The following is a 13,701-nucleotide window of genomic DNA, read 5'->3' on the forward strand; positions in this document are numbered from 1 at the left end:
CACACATCCACATTTATAGCTCTATCTTTCTACATTGCAGAATATGCCCTTTGAATAAAGTTTCATGTCTGTTACTTGCATGTAATTTCTGTATAGTAGTAAATGTTCTCGGACAATTAGATATTCTTACTCAAGGCTTTTCACATTGGATGTTCTGGGATGTAGTTATTTTAAAACAATTAAATATTGGCGCTCACAATGGGGAATCTATGACACTTATAAAATGGCAGTCTTCTGGTTATCTGAATAAAGACATCTGTCAAGGTAGCAATGACAGGTGGCACTCGTGGTGCACCTTGGATCATTTTTCCAACCACTTTCACACCGTCTTATTTTTGTTTAAACATGATGAGAAAATAAAACAAAGACCTCACGGCTTTTAGTTTATTTTCCTAGCTGGCGCTAGTAATTTTACATTCCTTGCCAGCTACCATAAACACAGCAAAAATGATCCAGTAAATAACGTCAGTATTTACTGGACAGTAAATAACGTCAAGATTTTTAATATTAAGGAGTATTTAAGTAAATCACAAAAGAAGGCTATATTAATATTTAATCTCTGACACATTACATTGGCTTAGAAGAAACATTCCGTTTTTTCACCTCAACAGCCAATTTAGCATTGTCATGTTCGTTGACTATATGTAGGCATAATGAATGTAGGCTTATTACAAAGAAGCCAAAAATAAATCAGCATGCTATTTTGTTCGCTGCAGCATCCTGCCATCAATTCATTGAGGTTTGGCTGCAAGATGCAATTTCGTCGTCTTCTGGAAGCCCAGCTGTGGTAACAAGTTCCCTTCAGCTTATATTTGATTCTCCCTGAAGTCAGGGAAGGTCTACGCATTTACGCGGTCCCCAAGGTCTGATGGGACCCCAGGGACCACGTGGGGAGAGGTAAAAACAGATTGTCCACTGTGGCTAAATCCTCTTAAGATGGCACCGACTCAGTTTCGAGAAAAGGCGGGGACACTATTTGGGACGTACAGGAGGGCTATTTGACAAACTTAAACGGCCGCGCACGGTTCGGTCGGGCGAGGGGCGCACCACTGCCGCAGGAGCAGTGTGAAGACGCCCGCGGGGCGCGCAGACTGTTCTCCGCGGCTCCGGGCTAGTCCCTCCCCGCCGCGCGTGCGCCCCGCCCGTCCTCCCGGTCGCGCTTGCGCCCCGCCCTCCTTTTCGCCTGGCGCGCGCGAGCCGGCTGGCCGGGGCGTGCGGTGGGCGGGGCGCCGCGTTGACGTTGCCCGGGATGCGGGCAGGTTCCACCGCCGCCGCCGCCGCCTCCGCCTCGCCTTTCACCGGGGTTTGTATGAAAACATCGGGCGGCTGGCGGCGAGGGAGCAGCCGTGCGCCCAGAGAGGAGCCGCCGGCGCCGCGGGCGCCGAGCCGAGTGCTGCGGCTCGGCCCATCTCTGCCAGCGCCCGGTCCTGACTGGTGAGAGCCCCCTCCGCCCTCCGCGCGTCGGGGGCAGGGGGCCCTTTGGCCGCCGCTTGTCCGCTTGGCCGCCTGTCCGCTGTCCGGATCCGCGGGCGGATCCTGGAGGCGGGAGAGGCCGGCGCGGAGCGACCCCGGGCCGCCCGGGTCTGTTCCCTGGGACCCCGCCGCCCCTTACCTGAGAGGTTGGGTAACGCTAGTCCTATAGGGGGCGTGGGTGGACCGGTTCTTGAGGGAAACCCCTGTAGGTTTGGAGGTTCGGCTGGCTTCTGGAAAGCGCCGCCCCCCGCCCCCACCCTGGAACGCTCAGGCGCCCCCTCGCCCCGCCTCAGCCCTGTGCCCTGCGTTTTCTCCAACGCCCCGAGCGCGGAGATGCGGCGCGGAGCCGAGCCGGGGGCGGCGGGGCTGGAGACCAGCGCGCCCCGCCCCCAGCTCCCACCCTTTTTGTAAGCCGGCGGCCCAAATGTGGGAAGAGCTTTGGAAATCCAGGGGTATGGGCCGAGGAACGAGTTGGGATTTGATTTGAGGTCAGCGGGTTTGCCGCCTCTCTCGGGATGGTTTGTGCCGAAGTGTGTTCTCTGTTTACAACTTGTCGCCTTGTGGGTTTGTCTTGAACTTGAATCACATCCTCCTAGATGACAGTGCAGAGTTTCTCTACTGCCTGCCTTCCTGAGTTGCGGGTTCCTAGTTGCAAGTATTAAGAATCCTGTAACCCAAATGCATGCAAAGGTTTCCTTGACCTTATGGTGGGTTTCCTTTCTTGTGCCATTTAAGCCTCTTATTAGTACCAGTCCAGTTTTGAAAATTCTTTTTCGGCCATTTCTCCAGAATGGAGTTTTAGTATATTATAGTGTGATCTATGTGATTTGATAATCCAAAGCCCTTTTTCCTTTTAATCGAGCTTGCTTTATTTAGTGCCCGAATTCCCAGCACCGCTGATGACCAAATACACTTTGTGGAAATTTTCTTTGGCAATGTTAATCCTGACTGATGGGAGTGTGTTTTTTTTTTTTTTTCCCAGGTGCTCAAAATTGTAGCAGGGTTTAATTATACTGAGTGACTATTGGTAATCAGAAAGGACTTTTAACAGTTCTTTTGATCACTCATTTTCATTTACCTTTTATGTCTTTTAATCTTTATGTCAATTGAGTTATCACTTTTCTTGAAAACCTCTGAATTATTCTTACAAATTGCAGTTTTTCTCCTGAGAAAACCAGAAAGTTGTTTTTGTGACTGTGTTGTGGAATATTTTCAGTTCAGTAGGCCAAAAAAATAAATTATTTAAGGCGCTTTAAATGGTATGTATTTTAAACCATGTGCCAACTGTTAAGCAAAACCAAACAAAACTCTTAAAGATCTAAACATAAGCATTTCCTATGTAGACAGAACAGTTCCTTATCCACTGCTTATATCTCATCCTTAAGTCAGAGTTCTGTTTTAATTTGTTCAGTTTACCATTCCACTTATCGAGTTAAATTCTATAATGAAGTTATAGGTTCATTTTTAATGGCCTCAAAACTCTCTGAATTGATTCATTACATATTTGGATCTTCATTATCACTCTAGACTCTGAAATGAAGGGATAAGTTTAAAGCTTCTCCTGTAGTTAGCAAACATTGCACAACATTTAAACATATTAATATAATTTAAAGTTTCACAGAAGAAACTAAAAATTGACTTAAATTGAGGCATTGTCTTTAGAAAACTAGCCAGACTCCTATATATAATAATGGTTTTACCTCCACTAGCAGAGGAAAGAGACCTCTGAGAACTTGTGAAGTTATGTACTTTATATTATAATCTACATTTTAGATTTAAAAAAAACTTTCTCCCCAGTATTCACCTTCCAAAATTCTTGAAGTCTCTGGTATCTGGAAGTTGAACACTGAGTGAATAGTAATGGATGAATCTGTCAGAGGGCTCTGTACAAGTTGGGAGCTTCTCTTAGGCATTGGATCACAATCCAACAGATTGTCTAGGATGGGCACTGAATTTTAAACTTATGCATTATTTTTGGTTACTGTGCTTGTGTACTCTAATGCAGTGGTTGAGTTGGACCTCAGAGTCAGATTGTCTGGGTTTTTAACCTGGCTTTGCTTTAGGCAAGTTTTTTATCTGCTTTATGCTTCAATTTTCCCACCCAAAAATATGGATAATAATGTTTAAATGAGTCAATACTTGTAAAATGCTTAGCCTGGCTGTAATAAGTGCTCATTAATTATTATTATTATTACTGTTACTTTCATCAGTCTTCCAAGGGATTTAGTAACCTGAAGAAGGACTTTGGGCTGATGGGGACTTACTATTGCAGATTAATTCCACCATGACCTTTTAGCTACTACGGGGCTAGATGAAAGCTTAGTCTCAGTGTCCTGCCTTGTACCCACGTAAGCCAGTTTTAAATAGAACAGCTAGACCCTGAGCCTGGGTGTTCTGGGGATGCTGCTAGAGAGCTGCTAAAGTATCCCTGTCTGTCCCTTCTGACAGAACCTTGGATTGTCTCCCTTATGTTGGTGATGGCTGCTATTTTAATCACCTGTTTTTGAGTTTGTAGTTTGGTGTTTTTTTGACTGCCATAAAAAATAATATCTATTAAAATAGATAAGTGGTATATATGTGTTTAGAAATGATCAGGATATTGCATGGTATGACCAGTATTTACAGAAACACTTCCATTTAAGCATTCTCTGTTTTGTTTCATCATTGATAGTGTATGTGATGAGATTAGTTGTGATTTGATATTGTATTCCTCTTCAACTTTGATGTAAATTTTCCTAGGAAAGTTTTAATGATTAGTGCTTTTATGTACATCTTGGTTTGTAGGTTTCTCATATTCATCCTCTATTCTTTAAATCAGATGTTCTCAAACTTTCTGGTTTCAAGACCCTTTTACAATCTTAAAATTACTGATGATTCCAAAGAAATTTTTTTGGATTATTGCTGTGTATATTTACTGTATTACAAATTAAATTTTTTACTAATTCCTTTAAAAATGACAATTATGAGCCCTTTAAATATTAATATAAGCAATATATTTTTAATGGAACAACCACTTTTTCAAAACAAAAATACGTAGTGCAAAGGGTGGCATTGTACATTATTGTAAATCTCTAATGTCTAGTTTAATAGGAGGTGGATTCTCATATGTGCTTCTGCATTCAGTCTTTTGCAGTATATTATTTGGATTGAAATATATGCAGAAAATCTAGCTTCACACAGTTAATAGCTGGAAAAGGAAAGGGGCATTTTAATTGCCTTGTCAGTTAATTGTGGATTTTTAACACTACATCAGAACTCAACAAGAGGTACATGTAGAATCTGAAACCATATCAATGGATTTTTCATATTCTGTTACCTTAAAACCCATTTATCTGAACTTTTACTTGTGTCTGAATTTGTTAAATCATTCCTTGATCATTTGGAAAATATTGGTTCAGTGAATTATGCAGATCATCCAAATGTTGATAGATTTCATTATACAATACCAAGAAATCACTTTTGTTAATATCACTACCCATTCCATCAGAAACCTCTTTCAGTATTGGTGAAGTAGTCAATGTCATGAAATGATGCTGAGTATGAGTTATACAGAATTCTTATTTTTTGCTTGAAATCTCATATTTTATCATTAGCAACAGATGTCTGTCATTTGTTCCCTTGACGTACCAGGCTCACTTCATTAATTTCTGAGAAAACCTCTGCTAAAATATCCAAGTCTGATTACCATAATCTGTCAGTTATTCTTTCAGGAAAAAATGGTGGTTCATGAAAAAAGAAGCTAGTTCAATGTTTTATTTCAAGCAGCTACACTCCAGTTTTTCCCAAAACAACCATCAGACATTGTAATTCAGTATATATCAGAAATGCTTCATGGGGAAGCAGACTTAGCTCAACTGATAGAGCATCTGCCTACCACATGGGAGGCCCAGTGTTCAAACCTGGGGCCTCCTGACCCATGTGGTGAGCTGGCCCACGCGCAGTGCTGATGCACACAAGGAGTGCCATGCCATACAGGGGTGTCCCCCGCATAGGGAAGCCCCATGTGCAAAGAGTACATCCTGTAAGTAGAGCTGCCCTGTGTGAAGAAAGTATAGCCTGCCCAGGAGTGGCGCTGCACACACAGAGAGCTGATACAGCAAGATGACCTAACAAAAAGAAACACAGATTCCTAGTGCCAATGACAAGCATGCAAGCGGACGCTGAAGAACATACAGTAAATGGGCACAGAGCGCTGACAACTGGGGAGGGGAGAGAAATAAATAAAAAAATAAAAAAAGAGCATTCTCTCATGAACTATAACAAATGTACAATACTAATACATGGTATTGGTAATGGGGGGGTATGGAAAAAATAAACCAAATGTACACTATGGACCATAGTTAGTGGTGATATTTAAAAAAAAAGAAATGCTTCATGTATTTTCATTTAATTTTAAATTAGAGAAGTTGTAGGTTATAGAAATGTCATGCATAAAATAAATACAATATAAAGTTCCCATATTTTTTTTTTTTTCCATCTTTTGAAAAGGCTCATATTTTGTTTTTTATTGTGATTTAGTGGGAGCTGACTCTGGGCTGTGGTACTTTCTTTAAAAAACATACACATATACCTTATTAAAAAGGTGCATCAGTCATAGACTGGAGGCGGGAACAAGTGTGTTCAAGATAAGAATTTTAATTTTTAGCTGTATAGATAGATTTTGGCAGTTGTTTTAAAAGTCTAAAAATAGTTGGAATCTGGGTTGGGGGAAGAGTTATTTGAAATAAATTATTTAATTAATTGAAAGATAATGAGATTCTGTTCCCCAAACGATAAAACTCCATTATTCTTAGTATAATTAAAATATCACATAGCAAACAAATTAGATCTTTTATAAATGCCTGAACATCTTTTGTGGAGTAGTCCATGAAATCTGTGTGTTTTGAATATTGATGGATGATCAGGAATGCTATAAGGTTGTTATAGGTTTACTGTTACACAAATTTTTAATGATAAGAAAATAAGTGAAGAATGAGGAAAAATGTACTTGCCTGTTTGCAGATTGGGCTAAAACATTCATGAAATAATCATTAAATGTTGTACGAATAGGGTAACTGGAATGGAAGATTGGATTTTCAAAAAAAAATTTTTTTCTTAGAGAAGGTATAGGTTTACAGAAAAATCATGCAGAAATTACAGAGTTCCCAAAAGTACCCCTGGCCCATTATTAACACTTTGCATTAGTATGGGGGTACCTTTGTTACAATTCATGTGAGAACAGTTTTTGAATTGTACTATCAATTCTAGTCTATAGTTTACATTAGGGTTCACTGTGTTGTATAGTCTTATATTTTTTTCTTTAATTTTTTATTCTAATATATATACAACCTAAAATTTCCCTTTTTAACAACATTTGAGTATACAATTCGTGGTGTTAATTACATTCACAATGTTGTGCTACCATCGCCACCACCCTTTACCAAAATGTTTCCATCGTCCCATATAGATACTCTACAACTAAAGCCCTAACTCCCTATTCCCTACCCTTAACCCATCCTGTTAACTTATATTTTAGATTTTGAATCTGAGTTTACGTATTCTGATTATTTCATATCTGAGATTGTACAGTATTTTTCCTTTTGTGTCTGACTGACTTCACTCAGCATGATGTCTTCTAGGCTCATCCATGTTGTCGCATGTATCAGAACATCATTCCTTTTTACAGCTAATAACTATTCCATTGTGTAGAAATACCACATTTTGTTTATCCATTTATCTGTTTATGGACAGTTGGATTGCTTTCATCTTTTGGCAATTGTGAATAATGCTGCTATGACCGATGGAGTACAGAAATCCCTCCTTTCAATTCTTTTGGTTGTATACCTAGAACTGGGATTGCTGGGTCATATGGTAATTCTATACTCAACTTTCTGAGTAGCCTTCAAATTGTCTTCCATGATGCTGCACCATTTTACCTTCCCACCAGCAGTGAATGAATGTTGTTATTTTCCTCCATTTTCTCTAGCACTTCTTTTCTTTTCTTTTTTTTTTGAATAGTACCCGTTCTAGTAGGTGTGACATGGTATCTCATAGTGGTTTTGATTTGCATTTCCCTAAAGGCTAATGATGTTGAGCATCTTTTCATGTGCTTTTTTGCCATTTGTATGTCTTCTTTGGAGTAATGTCTATTCAAGTCTTTTGCCCATTTTTAAATTGTTTTTTTTTGTTGTTGTTGTTGAGTTGTAGGATTTTTTTATGTATACTGGAAATTAAATCATAATCAGATATGTCATTTCCAAATATTTTCTCCCATTCTTTGGACTGACGTTCATGAGGAAGATCTTTGATGCACAAAAATTTATAACTTTGATGAGGTCCCATTTATCTATTTTTTCTTTTGTTGCTTATGGTTTTGATGTAGTCTTAGAGACCATTGCCTAATACAAGGTCTTGAAGATACTTTCCTTTGTTCTCTTTGAGGAGTTTTATAGTTTTAGTTCTTATATTTAGGTCTCTGATCCATTTTGGGTTATTTTTTTGTATGTGGTGTATAGAATGGGTCCAGTTTTCATTTCTTTGCATATGGATATCCAGTGTTCCTAGCACCATTTGTCGAAGAGACTGTTTGTTCCCAATTGAGTGGGCTTGCCAACCTTGCCAGAAATCATTGACCATAGATGTGAAGGTTTATTTCTGAGCTCTTAGTTCAATTTCGTTGCTCTATATGTTTGTCCTTTTGCCAGTACCATGCTGTCTTGATTATTGCGACTTTGTAGTAAGTTTTTTTTAAAAGATTTATTTATTTCTTCCCCACCCCTTGTTTTCTGCTCACTGTCTGCTCTTTGTCCGCTCTCTGTCCATTTGCTGTGTTCTTCTGTCTTCTCTTTAGGCAGCACTGGGAACTGATCCTGGGACCTTCTTGAGTGGGAGAGAGATGTTTAGCCTCTTGTGCCACCTCAGCTCCCTGGTCTGCTGCGTCTCTTATTGTCTCTCTTCTGTGCCAGCTCTCCATGTGGGCCAGCACCCCATATGGGCCAGCACTTCTGCGTGGGCCAGGTCTCTGCTTGGGCTAGCTCACCACATGGGCCAGCTTGCCTTCACCAGGAGGTCCTGGAAATCGAACTGTGGACCTCCTATATGATAGATGGGAGCCCAGTCACTTGAGCCACATCCGTTTCCCTGTATTAAGTTTTAAGATTGGGAAATATGAATTCTCCTAATTTTTCTTTTTCAAGATGGCTTTGGCTATTTGGGACACAATACCCTTCCATAAAATTTGATGATTGGTTTTTCCATTTCTACAAAGAAAGGTGTTGGAATTTTGATGGATTGCATGAATCTGTAAATTGCTTAGGTAGAATTGACATCCTAACAATATTTCTAACAACATTTAGTCTTCCAGTGCATGAACACAGGATGTCTTTCCATTCATTTAGGTCTTGTGTGTGTGTGTGTGTGTGTGTGTGTGTGTTAGTCACTGCTTTATAATTTTCTGTGTTCAAGTCCTTTAGGTATTTGATTCTTTTAATTGCTATTGTAAATGGAATTAAATTTTTTTTTCCTCTTCCCTTTGTTCATTACTAGTGTATAGAAACACTACTAATTTTTTCATGTTGCTCTTGAATACCACAACTTTGCTGAATTTGTTTATTAGCTAGTATGTTTATTGTGGATTTTTTAGGATTTTCTGTGTATAGGATTTTTTCATCTGCGAATAGGGAAAGTTTTACTTCTTCCTTTTTGATATGGATGCTTCTTACAGGTTTCGGAACTGTCCCCCTCAGCTTTGGACAGTTTCACTGCTGTATGTCTGAGTATGGTTCCCTTTGAATTGATTTGTTTGGAGCTTCTTGAATGTACCTATTGTTGTCTTTTGTTGAATTTGGAAAGTTTTTATACAGTTATTTCTTTGAATGTTCCTTCTCCATCTTTCTTTCCCTCTCTCCCTTCCTCCCTCTCTCCCTTCTAGAACTTCCATCATGCATTTATTGGTATGCTTGATGGTATTCCACAGGTCTCTTAGGGTCTGTTTGCTTTTTGAATTATATTTTTCTTCTGCTTCACAGCCTGAATCATTTCAGTTGTCTTTTTCACTGATTATGTCTTCTGCCAGCTCTAATCTGCTGTTGAACCCCTCTAGGGAATTTTTAATTTCTGTTATTGTGATCTTTATCTCCAGTATTTGTTTGGTTTCTTTTTAAAAATTCTCTCTCTTTATTGAGATTCTCATATTCTTGCATTGTTTACCTGATGACCTTGTAGTTCGTTCTCTGTGTTTTCCTTTATCTCCTTGAACTTATTAAGGATCATTTTTTGAAAGTCTTTGCCCAGTATGTCCAAAGTTGGTAGTTTCTGGATTTTTATTTTGTTCCTTTCCATGGATCATCATTTTCTGTCTGTCTTGTAAACTTTTGCTGCACACTGTATATTTTAATGTTTTTAAGTATAATACTGGGATATAGTCCCTGATCTGTTTGTTTCTTAATTTTTTATGCAGTTCCTGTAATGACTAAGATTTCCTTGAATACTAGGAGCTAACAAAAATTAAGAAACCAATAGAAAAACAGCCTTTCACCGTGTTTGCAAATTGTCTCTGCATTGACTGGTACTCTCCTTCAGACTTTAGCCCCTCCTTTCAAGATCAGCTTGAGGGTAATGTTAAGTGCAGGGACCTTTCAGTCTTTTTTTTTTTTCCTCTCCCCTTCCCCACCCTGCTGTTTTTTGCTGTTTATGTCCATTCGCTATGTGATCTGTATCTATTTCTCTTTTCGTCTTCTCTTGTCTTTCTCCTCTAGGATTCACTGGTATTCAATCCTGGGGACCTCTTATGTGGAGAGAGGTTCCCTGTCAATTGTACCACCTCAGTTCCTGGTCTCTGCTGTGCTTCACCTTGACTCTCCCCTTTGTCTCTCTTCTGTTGCGTCATCATCTTACTGTGTGACTCACTTGCACGGGCACTCAGCTCACCGGGTGGGCTCTCGGCTCACCATGTGGGCACTGGCTTGCTGTGTAGGCATGCTTTCTCTTCTTTTTCACCAGAAGGCCCCAGGGATTGAATCTGGGTCCTCCCATATGGCAGGCGGCGGTTCTATCACCTGAGCCACATCCGCTTCCTTCCTCAGTCTTTTCTGAGCCTGTGTTTTATCCTGGTCTTGTGCTTACTTTTGGCTTAGCATTTTCCCCATTTACAGGAATTCGAATACATCCTCTACTCCTTATGAAATAGACTTCCTTCCACCTGGGTGCTCTGTAGTATGACTTAAAGCAGGCAATCCTTTGCCCCAGGCTGCTTTGACTTAATTGTTTCTTACACTGCTTTAGTTGTCTGCAAGTTGATTCTGTCTGCAGGGCAAGTTTTGGGTGGGCTAACCATAGATGAGTTTCTTGGTTTAGTCTTTCAGGCTGCCACCTGATGGATTGGCACCAAATATATGCAACTTAGTATGCACATGGGGATTATGCTTTTCCCTCTGGAACAGGGTCAGAGACCGATAATGGAGCCAAAGTCTGCCTCCACACCATGGGCTAAGAAGTGGGGGAGAAGCCAACAGTGGCACCAGTGAGCTTCTATCATTTTTCTTGATTCAGCACTCACCCGCTTTTTGCAACCCTTTAGCTGTTTTCTGGAGTTTTGAGGAAGATGGCTCTGCCAGTTTTTGCTAATTGTTGAAAGGTTTTATAGGGGAATAGCACCCTGGAGCATCTTATACTGCCATCTTGGTTGACCAGAACCCTTATTTAGCATAATGTTCTCAGGGTTCATCCATGTTGTAGGATGTACCAGTATTTCTTTTTATTGCTGAATGGTATTTTATTGTATGTACATACCACATTTTATTTATCCATTCATCCATTAGTGAGCACTGGGACTGTTTCCAGTTTTTGGCTATTATGAGTAATGACTATGAATATTCATGTACAAATGCCTTAATTTCTCTTGGCTATGTACCTAGGAGTAGAATAGCTCAGTGTGGCACTTTGAATTTGGTGAATCCCAAAAAGAGATTACGTTTTTGAACTAATCCATTGCTGTGGGTGTGAGACTACTTGATTGCATTACATTTAGTTAAGGGTCCTTTGATTAGATTACTTGAGAAAATCTATTTAGGGCTTTTGATTGGGCTGTGATTTAGGACTTTCCATTGGACTATGTCAGTGGGGTGTGAGCCAGGTTGGGTCTCTGCAGTCTTGCTGTGTCTAATAGAAAGGAGACAGAGAGAAACATAGAGAAAGGAAGCCATTTTGACCTTGTCATGTAAGAGAGAGAACTCAAGGATAGCAGCTGAAACTGAAGACTGAAACCTCCAAGAGGCTGGACCCACAGAACAGCTCAAGGCGAAGAGATGAACCCTATGCATGAGAGCTCACAGTTGTACTTGGGAAGCAGCAGCCGACCCTGAGTGAGGAGGCTCAGAAAGAGACAAGCATTGTGCCTGGACACCCACAGCTGAGCTTTGGGAGATGAAAGATTACTATAGGGGATTTAAACTCTACTGAAAGTCAGTAATACAGATTTGGAGGAAACAGGTTTTTCATTTCTTAAATTTCACACTAATTTGTTTTTCCTTTATCTAGATAGACCTAGAAGTCTTATCTCAAATTTTTACTATATAATATTAGTAAAATACTGTTTGTTGTATATGTAGTTTTAAATACAACAATAGTTTTTTTTTTTTTTGGTATGTATTTAAAACAAACAAAAAGACTTTAATGAACCTTATTTGAAAAACAAACAGGTAAGTTTAGCTTAACATTCTTTTTAAAAAATATTTTTTATTGAAGTATATTATTCATATGTGAATATACTTAAATGATAAGTATATGGTAAAAGTTGTGAACTTAAAAAATAAACATGCATAACATCATACAGGGGTCCCCATATCACCCCTCCACCAGCGCCTTGCATTGTTGTGATCCATTTGTTACAAACTGTGCAAGAGCATTGTCAAAATATTACAGCTAATTACAGTCCATATCTTATATTTGGTGCATTTTCCCCCAATCTACCCTATTTTTTTTAAACAAATCAATATTATTGATACATATTAATAAAGCATACAATTTATCCTAAGTGTACAGTCAGTGGTATTTGGTATAATAACATGGTTATGTGTTCACTTCAATCATTATTAAAACATTTTCATTATTTCAATAATAATGATAAAAAAGAGACAAGGAAATTCCTCCCCTGCACTACATAGCTGATATTTCTCGCTATTCTTGCACATTTATTTATTTGTTTATTAAGCAGTTTTATTGAGATATATTCACATTCAATGTGATCTATCCAAAGTGTATAATCAATGGCTTTTTTTTTTTAACAATTGAAAGATCTTTATTGTAAAGTAGTGAAATAAATAGAAAAATAGATGAAAAGGAATTACAGATTTTAAAAGAGAGTGCAAGGCCAGATTAGATTTAATATAATCAATTATAAGAAATAGCGTAGCAACAAACATTTATAAATAACATAATTCTAATTTTTATATTACAGTTCTTCACTATTAGACATAATCTCTAAGAATGAAATAAATTATTGGGTTATTTAATTTCCATTTAGGCCATAATTCTTTCTGGATAAGCAAATTCTGATTTGGGAATTCTTCACATCTTACTGGAATGAATTACAGCAAGTAACAATATGCCAACTCATAATTTTATGAGGCAGAAAAACTCAAAATCTTTTTCAACAGTAGTCATGCTAAATCATTATTAATCCAGGTGGATTATTTTAATTATTGAGTATATATAAGAAAGGGTTAAAGGGAAATGACATATCCAAAAATATATCTCTTCTCCAGTCCTTCCCAGTTAAAAGCAAGTATTTATTTTGTATGAAGAAACTTACAGAATACTGATCAGAGGAACAATTTGCTAGTTTCAATGAGTAATTATTGTTCATATACTATAATATTGTTAGTATAGTAGTAAGTATCCCTTCCTGTCACACGGGAGACTGGGTTTGATTTCCCAATGGGGCGAGCATGCACTTAGCTTACCATTCTTGAAATTAATCTCTCCATGAATTTTAAAAACTCATGTGGCAAGGATAATAAATTTCTGTTAAATAACTGGTTGTAGCCAAAATGGAATTTGGCATTTTTTAAGATTAGACTTGATAGATATAATTTAAATAAATATTGTAAGTTGATTTTAATTATTGCTATTTATAAATTAAAATTATTGAGTGTTTAAGAACAAAGACACTAAAACCATAAACCAAAGAAATATTAATAAAAATATAGCCCATGACATAATTTTTTACAAGATTTTGAAAAAACTTCCTAC

The 13,701-nt window shown here is 38.5% G+C and overlaps 1 protein-coding gene and 1 long non-coding RNA gene across 5 annotated transcripts in view; one reads left to right on the forward strand and one right to left on the reverse strand.

Annotated features, from left to right (window-relative positions):
* The window catches only part of LOC105746402 (uncharacterized), an 89,126-nt gene extending 87,449 nt beyond the window's left edge, over positions 1-1,677 (reverse strand). Inside the window, exon 1 of the long non-coding RNA XR_001118791.4 lies at positions 1,613-1,677. This is a non-coding gene — a long non-coding RNA (uncharacterized lncRNA). The remainder of the gene's footprint in view (positions 1-1,612) is intronic.
* AGTPBP1 (ATP/GTP binding carboxypeptidase 1) overlaps positions 1,238-13,701 on the forward strand; it is a 255,124-nt gene continuing 242,660 nt past the window's right edge. For 2 of the 4 annotated variants that reach the window (XM_071216649.1, XM_071216650.1), the window contains exon 1: positions 1,238-1,434. In XM_071216649.1, the coding sequence (XP_071072750.1) occupies positions 1,250-1,434 (185 nt within the window). In that variant the 5' untranslated portion in view covers positions 1,238-1,249. The remainder of the gene's footprint in view (positions 1,435-13,701) is intronic. The other 2 variants (XM_058301576.2, XM_058301581.2) reach the window with 1 other exon arrangement.

Source organism: Dasypus novemcinctus, chromosome 8 (genome assembly GCF_030445035.2).
Source record: "Dasypus novemcinctus isolate mDasNov1 chromosome 8, mDasNov1.1.hap2, whole genome shotgun sequence".
NCBI classification, from domain to species: domain Eukaryota; kingdom Metazoa; phylum Chordata; class Mammalia; order Cingulata; family Dasypodidae; genus Dasypus; species Dasypus novemcinctus.